This window comes from Bufo gargarizans, chromosome 4 (genome assembly GCF_014858855.1).
Source record: "Bufo gargarizans isolate SCDJY-AF-19 chromosome 4, ASM1485885v1, whole genome shotgun sequence".
NCBI classification, from domain to species: Eukaryota; Metazoa; Chordata; class Amphibia; order Anura; family Bufonidae; genus Bufo; species Bufo gargarizans.
In genome coordinates, this window is record NC_058083.1 from 351,773 (window position 1) to 376,320 (window position 24,548).

Genomic DNA, 24,548 nt, shown 5'->3' on the forward strand with positions numbered 1-24,548 from the left:
AGTCCATCTCGCCACTCATCAGTTCATCTCACTACTTGTCAGTCCACCCCACTACTCACCAGTCCACCTCTCCACTCATCAGTCCATCTCGCCACTCATCAGTTCATCTCACTACTCGTTAGTCCACCCCACCACTTATTGATCCATCTCACCACTCCAGTCCACCTCACCACTCATCAGTCCATCTCACCACTCATCAGTCCACCTGACCACTTATCAATCCATCTCACCACTCATCAGTTCATCTCACTACTTGTCAGTCCACCCCACTACTCACCAGTCCACCTCTCCACTCATCAGTCCATCTCGCCACTCATCGATCCACCTCACCACTCATCCGTCCATCTCACTACTCATCAGTCCACCCCACCACTCACCAGTCCACCCCACCACTTATCGATCCATCCCATCACTCATCAGTCCACCTCACCACTTATCGATCCATCCCACCACTCATTAGTCCACCTCACCACTCATCCGTTCATCTCACTACTCATGAGTCCACCTCACCACTCATCGATCCATCTGTTTTGCTGATAAGACTTCAGGTTCGGATACTCTTTAAAGAGAGACTTTTAACTGAACTACAGCTCAACTTCAATGGAAGGTTTATAATATGATTTTATTAAATATAATAATACTTATAGCGATATAATGTCCATACATAATACACAATTACATCAACACTTCATCTCAAGTCCTATCTACATCCAGAATGAAGGTGCTTACATCACAGATGGAGTTCACATAATCTGACAGCGACATCAGCTGGGAAGACATTTCAGCGAAAGCAGAGTCTCGATCGGGAAAACACTGATTAGGTCCCTACAAGTGTTGAGTGTACTTGTGGTTTCAAGTCCGGTGTACAAGGTTCAGGTTATCTAAGAATTCCATTATGGATTCCGCTACCACGGACCATAAGTTATAGTCCGTGGTAGCGGAATCCATAATGGAATTCTTAGATAACCCGAACCTTGTACGCCGAACTTGAAACCACAAGTTTGCTCAACACTAGTCCCTCCCCTCATAGATGAGCTTCTGACTTCTTTCCTGAAGGGTTACAGCTTTATACAGATTAAACAAAAAGTTCCATTCCCTAGTGGAACATAGCCAGCGCATGCGCTCCATAATTGTCACTGTGTACAGTACGTGTTGTTCATCTGCTATCACCCCAGACCTCGGAGCGGCAGTTCCCAGGTTTGCAGTGAGTCAGAATCCCAAAACAACTTCAAGAAAATATGCAGACAAAGCCTTACTTCCTGCACCTGCATTCACAGGTCATGAAATGAAATTTAAATGAACAGATACAAAATGAAATTCAAATGATCACAAACTACATCTTCACACTTTACTACCTCACTGATCCACCTCACCATTCATTGATCCATTTCACCACTCATCAATCCACTCATCAGTCCACCTCACCACTCATTGATGCTTCCCACCACTCATAGGTCAACATCACCACTTATCGATCCACCTCACCACTTATCGATCCACCTCACCACTCATCAGTCCAGTTCACCACTCATCGATCCACCTCACCACTCATCAATGCACTCATCAGTCCACCTCACCACTCATTGATGCACCGCACCACTCATAGGTCAACATCCCCTCTTATCGATCCACCTCACCACTTATCGATCTACCTCACCACTCATCAGTCCAGTTCACCACTCATCGATCCACCTCACCAATCATCAGTCCAGTTCACCACTCATCGATCCACCTCACCACTCATCAATGCATGTCACTGCTCATCAATACACCTCACCACTCATCAATCCACTCATCAGTCCACCTCACAACTCATTGATGCTCCGCACCACTCATAGGTCAACATCCCCACTTATCGATCCACCTCACCATCTATCGATCCACCTCACCACTTATCGATCTACCTCACCACTTATCGATCTACCTCACCACTTATCGATCTACCTCACCACTTATCGATCTACCTCACCACTTATCAATCCACCTCACCACTTATCGATCCACCTCACAACTTATTGATCCACCTTACCAATCATCAGTCCAGTTCACCTCTCATCGATCCACCTCAACACTCATCAATGCATGTGACTGCTCATCAATCAACCTCACTACTCATCAGTCCTCCCTACTACTCATCAATCCACCCTATCATTCATCGATCCACCTAAACACTTATTGATGCACCTCACCACTCAACAATCCAGCTCACCACTCAATAATCCACCTCATCACTCATCAGACAGTCCCACCTCTCATCGATCCACCTCATCACTCATCAGAGAGTCCCACCACTCATCGATCCACCTCAACACTCATTGATCCACTTCAACAGTCATCAATATACCTCACTACTCGTCAATCCACTGCAACACTCATAAGTCCACCTCACCTCTCAACTATCCACCTCACCACTTATTGATGTACCTCATCACTCATAAGTCCTCACCACTAATCTACCTCAGCACTCTTTAATCCATCTCACCACTCATTAATCCACCTTATCACCCATCAATCCACTTCATCTCTCATTGATCCACCTCAACACTCATCAATCTATCCTGACACTCATCAATCAACCTCACTACATATCAAACTAGCTCACCACTCATTAAACTACCTCACCACTCATTAAACTACCTCACCACTCATCAGTCCATGCTATCGCTTATCAATCCACCTCACTACTCATTAATCTATCTCACCACTATCAGTCCACCACTCATGAATCCACACTATTACTCTTTGATCCACCCCACCACTCATTGATCTACCACCTTGCTCACCTATCCAACCCTCTGGATCAGTTCACTACACTGCTCATCTATCCACCCCACTCATTGATCCACCCACAGCTCATCAATCCACTGATCAGTTCCCCCATCTGTCTCAATACTGATCAATCCACCCCACTGTGAGGAGGTATATGAGTATGTGCAATCAAGCCTGTATGGACCAGCCATAAGTTTATATATGAAATGGCCACCAGTGGAGTCCTCAGTCTGTAATATGAGCTGCACATCAGCAGAATATCCATGTGCACTCACTCCACCACATCATCGTCCAGCGCGGGATTAAGAAGATCCAGGAGGAATTGCTCAATCTCACAGAAGGAGGGTCGGGATTCAGGCTGATATCTCCAGCACATCCCCATGATGTAGGAGAGGTTGTCGGGGCTCTCAGCGGGAGGATGCAGAGCTTTTCTGTTCTTTATATCCTGCCAGTACTGCAGGTTGGTCTTATCTGAGGACGATAGAAATAAAATGGTGGTTACACGACCTGAGCCACATCCCCCGAAACGTATATCACTGTTGTGACTTTACATCCAGAGTAGGGATGAGCGAATCGATTTATGTATCTGAACAATTTCTCACTGTGCGAGGAGCTGTTTCCTATCATTGACAAGGCTGCGCATGCGCCATTACTGTCAGTGACCTGCAAATAGCAATCAGCAAAATTTGTTTAGCGGCGCATGCAAATTCGTTCATGACGATTCGTACACAGATCATCCTCGCGTGTGCTGCTACTCACAGTAACGGTGCATGCGCCAGATAATCAGGGTCACCTGAGATGCGCAGTGCTATAATAAGGCTGAGTAAGCGTCCAGAGCTGTGGGTGTAAACCCTGTGGAAGCTCACATGACTGCATGACACACTCACAGCTCAACTGGTAGACGACATCTTCATGTGCGAATGGAGTTTAACTCAGAAGGAGATGGACAAAGTCTTTATGAAGCTCCTCGGCATTCAGCATCATGCTCAGGGCAGTGTGCGGAGCCTGCCCAGAGGTATGTGGAAGGTCACTGTTTCTAGGGAAGAATACCATATGGTGGTACAGTACAGTCCCATAGACGTGTACGACCTCCGAGTTGTATGGAGTCACTGTACATAAGAGCACACAAGGCCTCATATGGAGAATGAACCTGTGAGATGTGTGAAAGTAGCTTCAAACCAGCCCATCACTTACAGTATATTACACCTCCAAGAAATGGAAAGAAGTCAGGTGTCTCCTCATATAATAGTCAAAGAACCTCTGAAGGAATCCCCAGAAGCCCAGACCATTCTTAGCCTTTGGTGAAGAATGTGAAATTGTGCATTAAAGTCCCCTTTATTCATCCTCTTGATCCTCCTCATGCTATTCACACTACTCAACCTCTTTCTTCACCCTACTCATCTTCCTTACTCTCCTAATCCTCTTCACCTTTCTCATGTTCCTCATTTTCTTCATACTTCTCATATTCTTCACCCTCTTCATGCTTCTCATGTCCTTTACTATCTTCTTGTTCCTCACCCTTCTTATGTTCTTTAGCCTCCTTATGTCCCTCAACCTCCCGATATTTTTAGCTCCCTTATGTCACTCACCCTCCTTATGCTTCTCATCTTCTTTACCTTCCTAACTTTTTCACCCTCTTCATGTTTTTCCCCCTCCTCATTCTCCTCACCATCCTCATCACCCTCTTCATGTTTCTCACCCGGTCATACACATTAAAGAGAAGTTGGTTGATGGCTGAACACCAGTTGAATGAACAATCATCTGGTGACTGTTCGTTTCACCGACACAACCATATACACATTAGTCCATCTTGGCCATTACAGCTCAAACTGCACATACACGTTCAATGAAATCGGGCAATGATTGAAAGAGCTTTCTGGGAACTTCTTTCTTCTGACTATCAGATGTAAATATTAAACATGGCTGACTTCTTTTCAAACGGTATTCGTCTATCATCTGTCTGCTAAAATCATCATTCGTTATTAAATTTCTTCCTACAAATGTTTGTTTTGGTTGAAATTGTCCACTTTGATCAACTGTAGACTAATCTGTATGGCCACCTTTACTGTTCTCATACTCCACCCTTCTCATGCTCCTTACCCTCTTCATGCTCATTGTCTTCACTTTCCTCCTGGTCTTCTACCTCCTCATTATCCCAATCTGTCTCTTCTTTTTTACCCTTTTCATCTTCTTTACCTTATTCATTCTCCTCTTTGACTCCTCATCTTCCTTACTCTTCTTATCTTCCTCACTATCCTCATCTTCTTTACCCTTATCTTATTGTCTGTCCTCTTCATTTCACCATTCTCATTCTCCTCCTCTCCCCTCTCATCCTTTTCTTCCTCTTAGTCTTCTTCACTCTCTTTATCCTCTTCCTCCTTTTTATCTTCATACTTCTCCTCATCATTTTCACCTTCCCCATTCTCTTCACTGTCCTCATGTTCTTCATTTTCTTCACATCCTCTTCTACAGGCTCCTGATCTTCCTCACCCTCCTTCTAGTTTATACCTTGGTCATCTCCCTGACTCCATTACTTGCCTTCACCTTCATTCATCTTCCTCCTCATCACCCTATTTATCTTCCTCACCTTCTTTCTCATCTTTTTTTACCCTCCTCTTCAGTCTCCATTTTCCTTACCCATCTCTTGCTCTTCACCTTCTCCTAATCTCTGAGATCCTAGACTATGGTCAAAGATTGGCCATGTACATTAAATAAAATTCGGCCAAACCCCCAAATTTCAGCAACATCAACTAAATATGTTGGCTGTCCCACAACGACTACCAGAATGTAACCATATGCAGATATCAGGGAAAAGAAGGATCAGCCATGTTGGATTTCACCTTGTCTGATGCACTGTTGCAAAGGGACATAAGCCTCTGCCAGACGTGTCTGGAGGAGACAGAAGGGTTTGAAAGGGATATCTGAAGGATGGCAGAGGCATAATGAGTCTCAATGGTATAGAGAGGATAGTGGGGCCTGTAAAAGGATAGAGGGATTTGAAAGAAGAAGGAGAGGAGTCTGGAGGGGACAGAGGGGTCTAGAGGAAATGGAGCGAGTCTGCAGGAAACAGAGGAGTCTGGAGATGCAAGAGGAGTCCGGAGGGGATAAAGGGGTCTCGAGGGAATGGAGGTGCCAGAGGAGTCTGGATAGGACAGACTTATCTGGAGGTGAAAGAGAAGTCTGGAGGGGGACAGATATTATATGCGAGGAGGTTAACTGTCAGCGGTTCAGACTGGTGGATGAAGTGATGGATGACTGGAGAGGCAACACTGATGAGTGTCTTTCTCGTTCCACTTTTTTCATGACTGAATTCCTGTCCACTTCTTGAATTCATCAGACTGTTCTCATGAGTTACTCACTTGGGAAGGGTATTTTTCCATAGGTGATGATCTCCACCAGCAAAACCCCATAGGACCATATGTCAGACTTGGTGGTGTATTTCTGCATCTGGAAAACCTCTGGAGCTGTCCACCTAATCGGAATCTGTGCATCTGGAGAAAACCGAGGTCATAAGTGTTAATCAGATCATGGACTTATGGTAAGTAAACTACAATATGTCTCATCTTTCCCTTCTCTATTAAACATGTCATAACCAGATTACTGAAAACCATCTCCACACTCGTCCTTCGCTACTAACTACCGACCCAACTCTAATCTCCTCTTCATCTCTAACCTCTGCTACTTTCCACTGGTTCTTCTGGATCCCTTCGGGGTCTGACACTATGGACCACCAACTCCTACTTGTGCTCTATTACCCCTAAGTCTTGCTGGACCAAGCCAATTTTGTAAACAAATGTCTTAGTTTTTTTCTCCCCATCTTCCAAGACTGTAACTTTTATTTTATTTTACCATCGACACTGCTGTATGGGTGCTTTGTTTTTGTGTGTCGATTTTCCTTTTCTAATTGCACCAAAGTTTACAAAAAATATTTTTGGGGAGGAATAGTAAAAAATGTAATTATACCTTTTGTCTTTGGGTTTTTATGGCAGTCCCTGTGCAGTAAAAAGGACGTGACCCTTCTGATCAGTTGTATTCTGCGGGTCAGTAGTATTAAAGCGATCCTGAATTTGTATAGACTTTGTTGTATTACTACTTTCAAAAAACGCAATCTCTTTTACAGCATAAAAATTGTTTTCTTTGTGTTGCCACATTCTGGCACCCATAACTTTTATTTTTTGATGGAGCTGTGTTTTTGCTGGGTGAGCTGTAGTTCTTGTTGGTATTGTGTTGGGGTACATTTAAAAAAAATAAAAATTTTATGCCTTTTTTGGGGAGGGGGGAATGGGTGTGTTTACTGTGCTGGATGAATAAGGTGTTAGTCTGATATCTTTAACATTTGTGGATTTTGTATAGTTTTTGTATGTGATAAATGCGAACAGGTTTTTTAAGTCAGGGATGTCAACTGGCAGCTCTCAAGCTGTTTCTCAACTACAACTTCCATCATGCCTTGACAGCCTTCAGCTATTAGGGTTTGTTGGGAGTTGTAGTTTTGCAACAGCTGGAGGGCCGCAGGTTATTATTTTTTATGTTCCCTTGGGGACTTGCACCTGTGATCACTCCTAACAGATCACCTGAATATTGCAGCATGAGTTTACCATCATCTTATGTTCACCAGCTCCCCATCTGCCATGACAACTTCTCTGCACCCCGCGACCGCATCATGCAAGGGAGGAAGACCATTAGGGGACGGAAGGAAGGAAGGGGGGGGGGGGGGCTCACTTTGTTCTCCTTAATGGCTCGGATTGAAGTTGTCTCTGATCCACTCCAGGAAGATGTCAACTTGTGACACATCCGGTTCCACCCACTTATGGAACGGGCTCAGCAAGTTGTCCGGTTCAAGCCCCTCCTACCTGTACTGTGTGGGTTCTGAGAGGCGGGCCCTGGATGCGAGCGCAGCGCCGCCTCCTCTGCTTGTGGTCACATCAAAGGGAGACGCCGCGCACGGGAGGACGGTGCGACGTGCGTGCATCCCCAAAGGTATCGCGAGATTTACACCGGCAGGCTGCCGGATCGCATCGCATTGCCTGTCTGCCCCCAAGTAACTACCGCAGACTGTAAGTTACTCTCGGCACTTCAGAGTGAAGCATCGCTAGCCAGGAGCGCCGTTAGGAATCCAAACAAGCGCTGCCTGAGTATTGTACTTAGCCGACATTGAACATTTAAAGGGCCATACACCGAAAAATAGCGGTCGTCCATAGCAACGTTAAATCAAAAGTATTGCAAGCCACAATTAACCTATCTGACTGTAATCTACCTAATATCAGCATGTCTGTGCAGGAGGATAACGTGCAGGCTGACCTCCGCGGACCCCCTGCGGCAGGTCCTAGCACAATACCCACTGCTGCACCACGCTTAATGCCTTTAACTATTACAGCAATGGGATCAGAGAAGGACTGCCTTGTGGTCATTGCCATTGTCACCAGAGATCCTGACATCAAACCTAAACCCCAAAGGGAAAGGGTTAGAAGAAGGAGGCCCGAGCCTCAAAGCCTCACTGCTGCTACAGAGGACTGTGCTGTGCTATGACAACAGCTGGCTGTACAGCAATGTCAGGGGTTTGCTATCTCCACTATGGAGAGGAACCCCCACTATGGAGAGGAACCTGCTGGTTCTTCAGCCCAGAAATCAAGTCCTGTGACCAGGAGTGACCCTACTGTTGGGCTGGCTTATAAAGAGAGAAGAGAACGGCCCCCTATCTTCAAAAAGGTGAAGCAGGAACTTGGTCTGCCATCTACCCCTAAGCAGAGAGTGATGGAGGGACGTCCAGAAGGATCATCCCCTGATTCCTGGGATTCTGGGAGCCTTACCCCGACAGACGTGTCTTCCTGTTTGGATCCCTACAACTAAGTAGGCCGTTTAACAACCATAATATGGAGCAGGAGCTGCCATTGTTAGAGAGGACTTCTCTTCTTGTTTTTATTTTTGAGCCCCTCTCTAAGTTCTTTTTGCAAGGACTCCATCCAGGACTCCACCTACCTCAAGAATGTTGCACTATAATTGTGTGTTTTACCATGTTTAACCCCTTTTTACCCCATTTTCAGGTTATCAAGGGATTTTATTAATGCAACGTTTAAAGTGAAATACCCAGAAGGACTTTTCTGTGCTTAATTGTTTTACCACAAAATCTTTGCACTTTAAAAATGTTTTATACCCCATTTTGGGAATGGACTTTACTGCCCTTATGTGAGATCATTCTCTAATAACCATTTTGGCCGTAACACATCCACCATAAAGGAAAAAATGTATGTGATATATTTTATACATTTGCCTAGAATGTATTTTTGTGCATAACCCTTTATTCACAGGAGGTTATTGAAGAGTCATGATAATGCATTGCAATGTCTATATTCACATGTGCATATTTGGTGTATTTCAGGACAGAGATCCACAGCTTCAGACAATACCAACGTCGAGGGCGACTTACATTTTACCATGGGGGTATGCAGCGTCCCACTACGTGTGTGTGGGCACTGCTTAAAAGCACTTTTTACTTTATTATAAGCACTAGGTTGTCATGTATAATTTTGCATTTGTGTAACTGCAAAATCCCTGTTAACAGGCCTATGAGGTGTAATTTATACATCCCACCACTAGATGGGGATAGAGTTTAGGTCTTATATATATTCAGGTCAGGCCTAGTTAGTCAGTTGAGACCAGGAGGAAGATGAGAGGAGTTGAAACCAGGATGTAGTTCAGAAGTGAGCAGATCTGAGGTAGTCAGATCAAGTTAGTGGGAGGAAAGATAGAGTGAAGACTTCGCAACACAGATTAGTAAGTGGAGCCAACTTCGCTATGAGGTAGTACCAAGATGTGAGGCGCAGAAGAGCGTTTTCCTTCTGTAGCCGGACTATAGACTTGCATCCCTGACCAGTAGGAGAAGAGTTTGCCTCCCTGGAAAAGAAACAAGCTTTCCTAAGGAATCATCGGTGGTAAGAGCCATTATTGAGGGCCACAGACACCTTTGCATGGTGGAGGTTTGTTAGCTTCAGGCAGCCACACCAACCTTCTAAGGGACAGTTGAGTTTTCCTGTCTCAAAATATTTAGCTTGTAGGGAAAGACAAGGAATAGGATCCAAAGCATCTAAAGGAACCAGGTACACCTAACCCACTGCTCCAAAACCCACCAAAAACCTGACAAGCCTACAAACAGTGGATTTGCAGAATTACCTCTGTATCATCTAAAGACTGCATTATTGTACTACTGCAACTGAAAGACATCCAAAGTAAAAGTTGTGAGTTGCATCCTTCCACTGTCTACCTCATTATTACTACCTATGGTTGTACCACCATTAACGGTACGACAAAAACCATCAAAGGACTCAGCCGCAACAAGCACCCTAAGCACCCCTAACATCAAGGGCACCTCAACCACCATCTTGGCTGATGCTTCCCTACACAGAGCGTGCCCCTGGGGATTTCGTGCTGTCCACCTCAACACTGTGCTGCCAGCCCACGGAGGCTATCTGCTAACCGCGAGTAAACTGATGAACTGTGTGTTATATCATTTGGCCCCTCATCGGTCCACCGTGCACCTCACGTGTTGCCCCTGCACTGTCTCCCCAAATGAAGTAGCCTGCCGAGCATGAACGCTGCCTCTTAATTCATTTTCTAGGGACTTTAAAGAAAGGTGAGTGCTGTTCTCATCTATCTCTGGTAATCCCAATGTGCACGCTTGACTTGCCACTCCATTAATATGGGCCCACGGGACCTTCATTTTCAAGATCATTGGGATCCCAGCATTGGATCCCCACAAATCAGATCCTCCATCCTGTGGACCCCTTTAAGGACATAGCTCATTCACCTGCAGAGACAGCGATGGAGGAGTTGTTAAGAAAACGTGCCAGGCCAAAGTCTCCGATCTTGCAGGACATCATGGCTGACAAGAGGATGTTCTCACCACGTAGGTCTCGGTGGACACAGCCCTTTTGCTCCATGTAGTCCATTCCTTGACAAATCTGAGGAAATGAGAACCTTTCATCATAAGTCATTCTTGGGTTTACACAGACATCCTTATTTCACACGTGTAAGACATGTGTAACTTACAGGAGAGGAGTAGTGAAATGTACTAACCTGGACAGCAAAGTCCACCAGCTGGGGAAAGGGCAAGTCCTTCTCCTTCTGGTGAGCTGAGAGGGAAGACACAAAATATTGGAAAAGGGAAGAACATGGCAAATAACAAGACCAACATAACACATACAACAAGACCCAGGGACAAACATGACACATGCAATACGACCCACAGATCAACATGACACGAAAAACTAGACCAACATGGAACATGCAATGTGACCCAGAGACCAACATGACACGTACAACAAGACCCAGAGACCAACATGATATGATATGTGCAGGACTCTCTGTATGGTGGTAATAATAGTATAATACTTGCATCTTTATGGCGGTATTGGTAGTATGATAGGTGCAGGATTCCGTATGGTGGTAGTGATGGTATGATACATGCAGGATTCTATATAGCGATAGTATGGCATATGGCAATATTAATAGTATGATGCTTGCAGGACTCTTTATGGTGGTATTGGTAGTATGATATGTGCAGGATTCTGTATGATGGTAGTGATAATATGATACGTGGAGGACTCTGTATAGCGATAGTATGGTATATGGCAATATTGATAGTATGATACATGCAGGACTGTGTATGGCGGTAGTGGTAGTATTGTATATGGCGGCACTGATTCCTCGGCTTGCAGTTGATCTACATGGTTGGATGTTTAGCCATGGTTCTCATGATCTGGTGCGCGTGTCTTACATGACTCACCTTGCAGATATTTTTTGAGGCTTCCTTGTGGCATGTACTCGGTGACTATGAAGACAGGCTTGGTCTGCAGACACACCGCATATAACTTCAGCAGCTTGTCATGGCTCAGTTTCCACATTGTCTCTGCTTCGCCATACAGTGTTTTCTGAAGGGACTCAGCTGTGACTGTGATTATAATAAGAGGACATGGAGCGTAATAACATGTGCAGTACTCCAGAATAGTGCAATAGCAAAATTGTTTATTGATGTTTAATTCGATTTTTTTGGTTCCATGTAACATTTTCATGTATTGTATTGTACCTGTATAGTCTTGTATGGATAGGTCAGGGTTAACATCCTGACTTTACCCTGTAGGAGGCTAGGAGTTACATCTAGGTCCACCCCTAAATATAGTGTGGTGGCTAGTGTTAGCTGAGGAAGAGAGAGAAGCTACATGTGCTCACCTCTTGGAGAAACTAGGCCTGAATCCCAGAGAAACACTGTCTCTGAGATATTTGCATCCATCTCTACTTCACAGTACTCCGGAGAGAAAAGAAAGAACTAGAAAGCCCAGAATCTGCATGGCCGAGCATTGGAGTCAGTCAGTTAGGTATTTGCTGTCTGAAGCTGATAGACTTTACTGCTGTGAGGAGAATCTTCCTTCACACTTGGGCACGGTCCTGGCCAACCATATCTTAATGCTGTTTGAAGCTGATAGACTTTACTGCTGTGAGGAGAATATCCCTTCACATTTGGGCACGGTCCTGGCCAACCATATCTTAATGCTGTTTGAAGCTGATAGACTTTACTGCTGTGAGGAGAATATCCCTTCACACTTGGGCACGGTCCTGGCCAACCATATCTTAATGCTGTTTGAAGCTGATAGACTTTACTGCTGTGAGGAGAATCTCCCTTCACACTTGGGCAAGGTCCTGGCCAACCATATCTTAATGCTGTTTGAAGCTGATAGACTTTACCGCTGTGAGGAGAATCTCCCTTCACACTTGGGCACGGTCCTGGCCAACCATATCTTAATTGCTGTTTGAAGCTGATAGACTTTACTGCTGTGAGGAGAATCTCCCTTCACACTTGGGCACGGTCCTGGCCAACCATATCTTAATGCTGTTTGAAGCTGATAGACTTTACTGCTGTGAGGAGAATCTCCCTTAACACTTGGGCACGGTCCTGACCAACCATCTCTTAATCCTGTATCCCTCAGCTCAGGGAAATACAGCCACTAGAGCAAGAATAATATTGCCAGCCCATAGATTCTACAGAGAGAGACTTTGGAAAGATAGGAGAACTACAACCCCATCATTCCTCATATCCATATTGCTAATGGAGATTTCTGTGATACCGTTGGATGTACTACAACTCCCATTGTACACTTTAGTAAACAGACACTTGTTTATTTTTTACAACTGGCCTGATCATGGATTCCAGCACTATTCGCTGCCCACAGCACCTGCATCAACATCATGGTGTGCCCCGAGGGAAGCAAGGGTGTGCCCTCCTGTCACTGCCTTAGGGAGCATCAGTGTGAGGACCGCCACTGGGATTCATGCAAATAGCTGTTGCAGCCAGAGCAACTACGACTTCCATTCTCTGCTCCACTTCTCCTGGGCTTGTGTCACAAGATATACTTCTATCTTAAGATGGCCGTACGCATGAGCTGTAAATGAACAAGCATCTAATGTGTATGGTGGCCTGCTGATGCTTATATCGGGGGACATAAGTATCAGGCATGTTGGGTGAGAACCATAGTTTTTTGATGTTACTAGATAGAGTTGTTATGAGAAGAACTCAAGAAGACAAATGTGACTAAGAGGAAGAGAACTGTAACAAGATGGATGGAGACAACCACAGAAATCACAAGGATACCAGAACAGAGATATAAATCATGAATACCATAGTCAGAGGTCAAGAAGCTGACGGCTGGATTTCTGAATTTACTTAACATGGGACTGTCTCAACTTTTTTAACATTCCCAATCCTTTTTTTCTCAGGGAAGATTAGCTGCTGCCACCTGAGAGGTCTGGAGGCGGGGACAGAGGTTTTTGGAAGGAACTTTCCCTCTTCTCCCTACACAGAAATCATGCATTCTAGCTAGTATGGTTACCCTTAGTCAAGGGCATATTCTTGGGCTGTAGAAGTCTGGTTCTTGTGTCTAAGAAGAAGGATGGACCTCGAGTCTCACCTTGTAGTTCCTTGACCGCTACTTCTGTGGTTTTGTTCCACAATCCCAGCCACACTGTGCCAAACTTGCCACTGCCCAGCCTCCTGACCTTTTGTATGGAGCTGGGATCAATTTCCAGTTGGTCTACAGTAGTGTGGGAAATGCTGTCCACTGAAGGAAGATCCAACTTTAGAGAGAAAATTAAGAAAAACTTTAGTACATATTAGAAGCATCCATTTTGGATGGTATCAGGATAATTCTAATAAAGAAATGTCTTTGATGTAGATTTAGACCTCATCTAGTTTCCAACCAAGGACTTATTCTCCTTAGTCCAATTCTCCTTAGTGGACCTTACGATGGCAATCTTATAATATGTCCACCACCATCGGGCCCTGCTTTTTTCTTACCCTAAACTATTGTTTGTCTGACAGGTATTGAATGAGTATGGGCAGCCTAACATCCTTCAAAATCTTTCAGATTTTATTGGAACATTCTAAAGTTCCTTCATTGTCCATGAGGTTTTCTACCAAAGTTTTAACTATAAATGGTCGCAGAATACTAAACCAGCTGTAGATGTATAATTACATGTTTATCAGTTATCTGTACTTTATGATCGAAGGTGATGATTTGCAGAGTGTGTGGTAGTAGTGGGCAGGTAAATAATCTCTACTAATTTTGGGATATCTTACCTTGACACACGGTATCTCCAGTTTGGTGCACAGTCCGTCATATTGTTCAAGATAATATTGGATTAGATCCTTAAGACTGGGAAATGAAGCTCTTTCAACTAGATAAAAAAGGCTGTCGATAGACTGATAGACTCTGTAATGTCTCACCAACTGATCCAGGCGCACTACAAGGAAACATGGCAATATCATGTCGGTTGACTGAAGTTCAGGCCGGGTCATATCATAATCATGACTGTAATAATCTTATTATAACCAAGGAGCAACTTCTGCATCAGGAGTGAGAAGGTTTCCTGCTTAGGATAGAAGCAAACCAAATTCAACACACCTTCCTTCTGTTATGCGGTGCTACACCAGTTATAGGCTCCTGCCACTAATATGGAGGCCTGCTGGAAAATCACCCTCCTCCAAAATGTCAGTGGATGCTGATGTGGTGTTGAGGGTTCAGGAGGATAGGGGTAGTGAAAAATAGTGGTTAGTCTACATCATGCTCCAGGACTGTGTTATGCTCTTTTTTGTTATTCCACTGTTATGTCTCGAGGACGGGTCTCGAAGAATCTGTCACAGACAGTGGAATTTTAGAGATCAAGTGGAAATACTGGTTCTACGCTCTTACTAGATGAACATGGCCTGGTCATGTAAACGTCAGCTAGAGCTGGTCATGGACTGTTCAATAGAGGGTTTTGTTCAGCAGATATCCCCAAGATCATATCACTCAGAGAAGAGTGGTTGTATCATGTTCAGTGAAAGGGGGCTATGGAGAAAACCAAGGTTACCTATGGGAATCATCTTTGTTGGGCTTGTGCACATGGCAGAGTCCTTTGTATGAAGTCTGTACAGCAGTTGTCACGCCCTGCCCTGTTAGAGGCCTGAGAAGATCTGACGGACTTGCTGAACGTGAGTCTATCTGACAGATTGTTCTGTTTCTCTTTGTTGTGGTTTTGGGCAGCATCCCACCTCCCCACAGGTTTTGCTCATTAGCTATTTAGTGGTGCTATTTATACCCGCCTCTCTCTATGGTCCTTGCGGTTTACATTTGTTTCTGGAGTTCTAAGCTGGTGTTTGGTGGATCTCCTGCTCCCCGTCCGTCTTAAGCTAAGTCCTACTCCTTCCTTTTGTTGTGTGTTCTGGCTAGGCCTCAGGAAGACGCTGGTTCCTGCACCTTGCGCTAGGAACCGGTCGTCTTATCTCCAGCTCCCTAGCTGAAGGTTTGTTTCAGTTTCAGCTAGACTTAGGTTCCAGCGCATGAGCACTTCCACCTTAAGGATTTGCTCATGTTGTCAGCAGTCAGGGAAAGGCTCAGGGATTGTCAGGTGGTGACCTTTCCCTGTTCCCTAGCTTTGGGGCCTAGCCTGGTGTTTTGTTGCTTTTGTTGTATTTGGTTTGCTTCCCTTCCCTCACCTACCGTGATAGCAATGCAGTCCTTGCCATGCCGGCTCTGTTGAGTGCTGCCAGCATGGAGATATTCTACCCTACAAGAATTGGCTATGACCCAATGCTGTCTGTTCTGCTTTATCCATATTGTACAAGTTCCTGGCATTGTTCAGACGATCTCTGCAGCTCACCATCATTTTCCTGTGCTATGTAGAGGATGTACTCTATGTGGTCTGGTGTTTTTGAATCGTCTCTGACTGATTTCTGCTGATCTCCTCAGTCACAAAGCATCTTAACCCAAAAATGGTCACTTTACTGTAATACATCGTCTTCACCCGATAGATGCCACAGCAGTTGCCTGCATTATGGAGTGAAGGAGATGCTGGGGGTGACAGCGTCTTCTTGGGAGAGAAATTATTGGACAGATGGATGAGTACTTACCTGAAATGTAATAGCAGTCTCCCACCTTCTGCCACACGAGGAATGAGCCGGTGCGGTTCTCTTCTTGCATGAGGTAACGCTTGGCATCTAGCTTTGTCAAGGATCCAAAATACCAGCTGTAAATTAGAAGAGAAAGACTTACTGACCCTTGTAGAGTTCATGCTGCACAGTAAGACACACACATGTATCGATAGGGTGGTGTCATCAAGAAGCCCTCTAGTACTAACCCCTTATCTAGACCAGATTTTCCTCCATATATTATGCACACATGACATGTTTGGGAAGACCATCCCCCTAGAAGACCTCTTTTCAATGCAGTCCTGGGTGGCTTCACTGTATGTTTTTGGATGGACAATCCTAAGCATTCAGCAGAGAGGAGAACCGGCTCTGATCATTTACATGAAACACTTAAAGGAATTTCTACCATAATATTGGGGATCGTCTATACCAGAAGAAGTAAGATGATAAACAGGCAAGAAGCAGCACGAGAGAAGCTCAGGGTTTTGCCTGGTCTGTTAATGATTGCAATGGGATATGGCGCTGGAATTGTTTTATAATCTCTGGGACATTGACACTGTTAGTCTCATTATTATTTTGACACTTTAAACCCTGAGCAATATACAATGTTGTTAAGTCTATATTTCTTACATTTTTTTATTGGAAGAAAAGATAAAAACAAAAAACAGTTATTACCATACAATAATTAATCATCAACATTATTGCTTTTCTTCTTTTCCCCCCAATTAAACCTTACCTCCCCTTATCCCGACCCTCCCTCCCCATTGCGATGCGTCTCCTATCCCCTCTATCCGAGATACCGATGAGATGAAGACAGGGAAAGTTAGGACTTCCAACTCCCCCATATCCTATTCCATTTCTCCTCAATGTTTCTTTGCTTATATAGAAATTTTTGTTTAACCGTATAGGTACAATAGGTATATTTCATGAAAACCAGACCCTTGTATATAATCAAGAGTCTGGCCAAAAACATTTATTTAATTAACAAGGTCTTTGTTATACTTATGACAATTAACCAGGGAAAGATTGCCAAGTATCCAGCATTGTTCTGTAAACGGAATCGTTACTTTCAATTTTTGGGTAACGCAGTTCTTAATTGCCTTCCAATATTCTGTTAATTCTCTACAGGACCAGAACATATGGAAATAATCAGCTGCAGATGAATCACAACGTGGACAATTAGAAGCGTTTCTCAAACCACATTTGTTAAGCCACGTCGGTGTAACATATATTCTATGTAAAATATTGAATTGAACCACCACGTGATTAAAATTATGAGACACTAATCCTAAATTAGATAATATATTTTCCCACTCAACTACTTGAATCATTTAACAATCCACTCCCCAAGCCCTTTGTCCGGGGGAGCGTAAATCCTTAAATAGTGCTTCCTGTAACAATTTATACAATTGGGGAACTTCTGCCCCACGTTTCCCATCAAATCATTCTAGGGTGTAGAAGTATCTACCTCAAGCAATGCTTCCCCTGTAGACTAAAAAGTGCTGAACGTAATTGAAAATACCTAAACCAAGATAAATTAACAATATATTCCTAAACTCTTTATAGTCCTGTTGGGTACTAGATAATCACCCGGACTCTAGTAGCATGAACATATTATTATATAAAGAACTACTAACCAAGATCCGACAGAGTGAACTTTTCTTCCATTGGCAAAAAAAGCTATAAAATAGCCCTTAAAATATGGAAGATTCAGCCCTCCCTGTTCTATCGGTTTATAAAGGTACTCCAACTTTAACCTTACCCACTTTCTTCCCCAAAGTAAGTCATTAGTAATTCTTTCAATTAGTTTAAAAAACGTATCGTCAATCCATATTGGAGAGTTCCTAAGGCCGTAGAGGAGTTGAGGTAATATCACCATTTTCACTAGGGATATTCTATCGGCTGTAGATAAAGGAAGTCAAAGCCATACCGTAACTTTTGACCTCAATTTACTAATCAATGGGATCAAATTGAGCTGTAAAAAATAGGGAATATCATCATACCCAAATATTCAAAGGAATATGCGATCTTTAACATACTCAAAGGCCCTTCAATGGAATATTCAGTTCGATCTAGTGGCATAAGAGTTGTCTTTGACCAGTTAATATCAAGGCCTGAGCGCCTTCTTTATTTGTTTCAAGCAATCCCGTGTAAAATTCCCTTGACTTATTTTGCCAGGCTCCGGAGAATGGTGTCGGTCTTTGTGTGGAAGGCGCCCAGAGCTAGACTTAGCTACAGGCTGATATCCCGTTCCAAGGCCTCAGGAGGTACGGGATTGCCGAATTTCGTCTCGTATTTTAGAGCAACTGTTATGAACTGTGTTCTTGACCTGTGTCATAACCGCTCTACCAAACTTTGGGTGGAAATCGAGCACGAAATGGCTCCGCATTTGGCCACCGGTATTTTTTGGCTTTCTCTTACCTCCTTAAAGGCATTACCGGACTCGCAATCCTCAATGCTTCTTCCCACTTTAGCTAGAATCTGGTCCAAATTTGCTGTCAAACTAGAACTTATACACTCCCCTGGGTCCCTCACGGTAATCTCGGGCCATTCGGACCTTCCTGTAGGTTTGAATCAGCTTTCAGCCCTGGGATGCCACAGCAGGCATCCAATTAAACTGATGGACGTTTTTATAAACAGTCTGGAGTGCTTCCCCTGGAAGACCTTTCCCATATCATACCTGCTTGCCCTGGTCGTTGGTTCCTTTACTTCCAGTTACGGAGCTTCATTAATTCCCTGATACCTGGATTGCAGACAGGCCCCACCTTGACTGAATTTGAGAAGATGTGTACAGCGAGCTCAGCTCCTGACCATGCCATATCTCTGTTGTATGCCATGTTGAACTCTGGGGAGAAAGGGGACCCCTCCGCGGGTACTCACGGAGCTAAGCCTAAATTCATGTCTGAATGGGAATCGGAACTGAGATCCACCTTCTCAACTGACCAATGGTCTAGATCTCTTCTCTTTACTCATAAGGTAACTATATTCTGTAATTTACAGGAGCTTAGTTATAAAATCTTAACTAGATGGTATAGGACCCCAGTACGATTACACCAGTTTTACCCACAGGTATCTGATGTGTGTTGGAGGTGTCTTGTTGCGAAAGGCACAATGGCACATATCTGGTGGGATTGTCCAGGTGTGGCCCCCCTGTGGCGGGATGTTTTCATTTTGTACAACCACTTATACAAAGCTACTGTGGTGCCCTCACCAGCGATAGCTCTCTTGTCTATGTTCTCAGGGAGGATTTCTCAGACTAAGAAAGGTGCGTTGCGTCTCTTTATTTTAGCCATGAGACAGATAATCCCCCGCCAATGGAGGTCTACTGAGAGTCTGTTGAGAGTGACCTGGTCTAACGCTTTGGATGCCTTAGTACATATGGAGGAGCTGAGTGCTTCAGACAATGAATCGACTTCGGCCTTCTGGGGGGTATGGGATCCTTGGAACCAATTCCGCGCTTCCACATCATTTCCTAGCTGGTTGTCAACTGGTACCATTCAGAGTAGTGGTTTCTAAAAATGTTATTCACAGTGGGGCTAATCCATCTTCTATCCTCTCTTCCCCTTCCTTGTGTTTGTGTCATGTCTTGGTTTGTCGAGTCTTGTCATGTTCGTTTTTGTTCCTTGTATTTGAGTGTAAGGAAATTGGAGACTGTATACCCTAGTATCTCTCACTCTTAATTCTGGTAGTTTTTAATGGCTTGTCAATTACCAACCATGTTATAGCTGGATGTTTCTGGATTGTACTGCTTTTGAATTACCTGTGAGGCCAGTGTTGGCCATTATGTATTCCCTTGTATGGGTATTTTGATGTGCTTATTATATCACTTACTTATATGCTTCAATAAAATACTGATTAAACCGTAATATCAAGGCCTGAGACTGCACCAAAGAAATTAACCATTCAAATAAGTTCTGATAGTACAGTATTAGTATGGTTTATAAAAAACAGTACATAATCTGCATATAAGGAAATACGGTCCTCTACTACTAATATCCCAAACCCCTCAATCCTAGAGTTTTGCCTAACCCTAGCAGCAAGAGGTTCGATAAAAATATTAAATAATAATGAAGAGAGTGGACATCCCTGTCGGGTACCTCTACTCAAGGGAAAACTCCTTGTCAGACTCCCATTAATACTCAATCTAGCCGTAGGAGACTTATAAAGGAGCTTAATCATATTTATATATCTAGTACCAAATCCAATTTTCCCTAAAACTTTCCAGAGGAATTCCCACTCCACCTGTCAAACGCCTTAGAGGCTTTTAAAGACAGGATGGAGTAAGAGACACCCCCAGAAGACTGTATATTCGCATACAACAGATGCAAATTATAATGAGTGCCTTTATTGGGAATAAACCCATTCTGATCAGAATGTATAATTGATGAAATAACCTTAGATAGCCTTGTAGTCAGAATCCTTGAGAAAAGCTTCATGTCTGTGTTCAATAGAGAGATTGGCCTATATGACCCCATATCTAAAGGGGTCCTTACCCTTTTTCAATATTAATAATATTACAGCCTCTGTCATTGATTCTGGAAACCTACCCTCCTCCAATGATCCGGTGAACACCTCCAGGAGCCAATGAAAAATCACCTCCCGATATTTATGATAGAATTCATCCGGGAATCCATCGGACCCAGGGGAGGAGTTTCCAGAACATGCCTTCAAAGCTGCCTCTAACTGCTCTAGGCAAAGATCTGCATCGAGGAATTCTCTTTGGATATGTGTAAGAACTGAAAGAGAGATAGAATCCAAGTATGAATCCATCTCTTCATCTAAAATGACCTTATCTGAATTATATATCTCCGAAAAATGCTTCAAATTTTTTTCCTTAATGCGGTCTTGGTCCTCAGTAATTATACCCTCGGGTGAGCGAATACTATCTCTTCTTTTGGTTCCTATTTAGAGATCACCCTCGCCAGAAGTTTTTCCTGGTCTACCCGATTCTGAAAAATATTTTTGTCCCTCGAAAAAAAGCCTCTGCTGGGTATTTGTCACAACCAGACAGCTGAGAAGCTCTGACAGAGGCCTTTCAGAACCTCCTCCTTGAGTTCTGTTTTGTGGTATTCAGCTCCTCCTCTCATTAGCGTCTCTCAGCTGTTATGTGTTGGACTAATTGTTTCCCTTTAAATTCTTCCCCAGAATGCTTTTCTGGGCGGCTTATATTTCTTCCTGGAGTATGTGTGCTTGCCCATCTGGTTCTCCTCTCCTCCACAAAGTTAAGTGTTACACTGTTATCTGTTATTTTCTGTTTGCTGGATCCCAGGTGACCCTGACTCCCTCCGTGTCTGGTGTAGGGAGCCGGTGGTCGTGTCCCCTCACTATTGTAGGGTGCTCAGGGCTTTATAGTCAAGGTTCGTGGATATGCATACCTCCACCATTCGGATCTATGCATAGGCTGAGCAGCCAGGGAAAGTGCCAGGTCTTCTACAGGGGTCTCCCTTTCGTTCCTTAGCTTTTGGATCCAGCGAGACATTTATGCATGTTGTTTTGCCTTGTTACCTGTACACATTCCGTGACAGTATTTCCGAGAGAAAATCAGAGTACGACTTACCTGCGTTCTGCATAATTTCCCTATTTACTATTGTTTTATTCCTGGAAAATTCATCCATACCAGCTAAAGCTGCTTCTTTTAAATCTTTATTTCCTACCATACCCCCTTCTTAAATTAGAAATGTTACTAAAAATACTCCCCTCATGAAGGCCTTGATTGTATCCCAAACCAGTTGAGTTTTCACAGAGTTATAATTTTTATCCCAAAACCACACCATCTCCTGTTTCACCGAATCATGATTATCCAGGATAGAGATCCAATAGGGGTTCAATCTAAATGGAGCTCTTTCCCTATGATTGTTATCTCTCATAGCTAATTCTAGGGAGAAAGGTACATGGTCCGATACAAAATAATTAAGTTTTCGATCGAACTCTTGCAGATGTTTATGTCCATCTCATGGATCAAAAATTTCTTTTGATCCATTAGTTATTTTTTTTATATAATGCATTTGGTCTTTATATCCGCGACAGATAAAGACCGTTTTATATATTTCAAATAGTTTTCATTTATAAAGGCCAAATCTGTCCTAGACATGGATTTTTCCGGACTTACTTATACAAGTATAGGCTCTTTTCCCCTTTCCCAAAGATCCCCATATATCCACAAAACCCGATTTGTGGCAGAAACTTGCTAAGGGGGACCCTTGGGCGGGGTTATGCATATCTCCCCCCATAGAAATTCTATCCATCTCTGGGTTAATAACACTATTAAAGTACCCATTTACTAACGAGGGGCATTCAGGCCATCGATCCATGAACGTTAATAAACAATTAAGTACATATGAAGAAAAGGGGGGGGGGGAGGAATATAAATAAAATCCAAAATAATTAATCTCCCAAAAAGCTTTCCATATAAAAAAACAAATCTCCCCTGCTTATCAATAGAGGATGCTTCGCAGACAAAATCAATCCCTCTATGAATTAAAACTATAACTCCTCTGGAATAACTAGTAAAAGTGGAGTATTAAGTCTGCGCTGACCATCCCCAACCGAATCGCGGGGCCGACTCCTCGGTGAAGTGAGTTTCCACCAAACAAACAATCGCTGGTAAATGTTTCTGAACCAAGTCAAAGACTGCCTGCCCTTCAATCTTATCACCAGACCCAGAACATTCCAAGTAAGGATTCTAGCTGTCATCAAATCTGACAACAATTTCCCGATTGTATTAGAATAATCACAGTCCCAGCCCCCCCCTCCATCCTAGGAGACACATCGTAACCCATCCCACAAACCCTCCACCCAAACTTAATCTGCCGCATTTCTACAACAAATCTCTCCGCTAAGACCACCCCTCCCTCTCTTACCCCACCAATATCATGACAGGAGAAGACAATAGAAAAAAAGAAAAGAAAAAAACATCTGAAAAAGCGACTCAGATATTATTCTGATCCAGCCAGTCTGTCACTGGGTTCAATAGGTTCCACCATTGAATATAATGCACAGTTTCGCTGGATACATAAACGAGTACTTAATGACCAGATTTTCCTCCATATATTATGCACACTTGACATGTTTGGGAAGACCATCCCCCTAGAAGACCTCTTTTCAATGCAGTCCTGGGTGGCTTCACTGTATATTTTTGGATGAACAATACTAAGCATTCAGCAGAGAGGAGAATTGGCTCTGAAAATTTACATAAAACACTTAAAGGAAGTTTCCACTATAATATTGGGGATCGTCTATACCAGAAGAAGTAAGATGACAAACAGGCAAGAAGCAGCACGAGAGAAGCTCAGGGGTTTGCCGGCTCTGTCAATGATTGCAATGGGATATGGCGCTGGAATTGTTTTATAATCTCTGGGACATTGACACTGTTAGTCTCATTATTATTTTTACACTTTAAACCCTGAGCAATATACAATGTTGTTAAGTCTTTATTTCTCTGTGAATCAGTGAACCAGGAAGCTCAAGATAATCAGAGCTATAGGTCCTCATGAGCTAGTGGTGAACTGCAGAACAGCTCTGCAGCTGCAGCTCTGTGTGAAAACGGGAAAAAGTGACCATAAATGATAAGATTAATCCATGACATACGATTAAAATCAGTATTGATGCTGCCTCAGTGGCCCGAATCTATGGTATGGATGGGAGAACTCATGGAAGAAACTTGTAGATAAATCTCCAACTTGATTGACTATAGAAATAACTAGGGGACCTATATTTCAGAACAGACATAAAACCAAAAGGAACACATTACTTAGCCTCGATATAATGAAGTTCCAGGTGCAGAGTTTTGTCTGGCATTATTTTTGAGGACATTACAATGGAAGATTCAGAGAGAAAGGTCTGAAGTCCTCAATACAAGGAGCATTCAGCCCTCTCTTGCTGAGGGTCAGGCCAAATCAGTCTTCAGTTTCAGACTGATGTTCAATTTTATCTCAGACATTTTATGAAAAGATGAAATTTATTTGGAATGAAGAATTAGGGAAGAGGGGGATCGTCAACAAGGACCCATGAGGACCATTCATTGACCACACTTTCCATCTGCCCTGCTCCTGGTTGTCTAGACATAACTGTAGATGGTCAGGTCATCCAGCTATGCATGTTGATTGAACATAAGCTTGTAGGTCAAGTTCAAGATGAAGATGAAGAAGCCTCAGTTTGGGCCTTGAGTTATTTTTTGAAAAGGCAGATGGTTCATGAACAGGACAAGAGTCACCATGGGTGAAAGGACACATTAGCTAAAATATATGGATTCTTGCACAGAGGAGGCTGTGAGCGGCCACTCTTGTAGACCCACAGGAAATATACTGTACATATAAAGAGTTTCCAT

At 43.4% G+C, this 24,548-nt stretch overlaps 1 protein-coding gene across 1 annotated transcript in view; it reads right to left on the reverse strand.

Moving 5' to 3' along the window:
• Positions 1-1,012: 1,012 nt before the first annotated feature.
• Positions 1,013-24,548, reverse strand: part of LOC122935708 (tyrosine-protein kinase SRK2-like) — a 41,101-nt gene continuing 17,565 nt past the window's right edge. Inside the window, exons 2-9 of the mRNA XM_044291556.1 lie at positions 16,205-16,320; positions 14,393-14,556; positions 13,725-13,890; positions 11,549-11,713; positions 10,840-10,895; positions 10,571-10,724; positions 6,129-6,260; positions 1,013-3,240 (exon numbers count right to left, since the gene is read on the reverse strand). Of these exons, the coding sequence (XP_044147491.1) occupies positions 3,041-3,240; positions 6,129-6,260; positions 10,571-10,724; positions 10,840-10,895; positions 11,549-11,713; positions 13,725-13,890; positions 14,393-14,556; positions 16,205-16,320 (1,153 nt within the window). The 3' untranslated portion in view covers positions 1,013-3,040. The remainder of the gene's footprint in view (positions 3,241-6,128; positions 6,261-10,570; positions 10,725-10,839; positions 10,896-11,548; positions 11,714-13,724; positions 13,891-14,392; positions 14,557-16,204; positions 16,321-24,548) is intronic.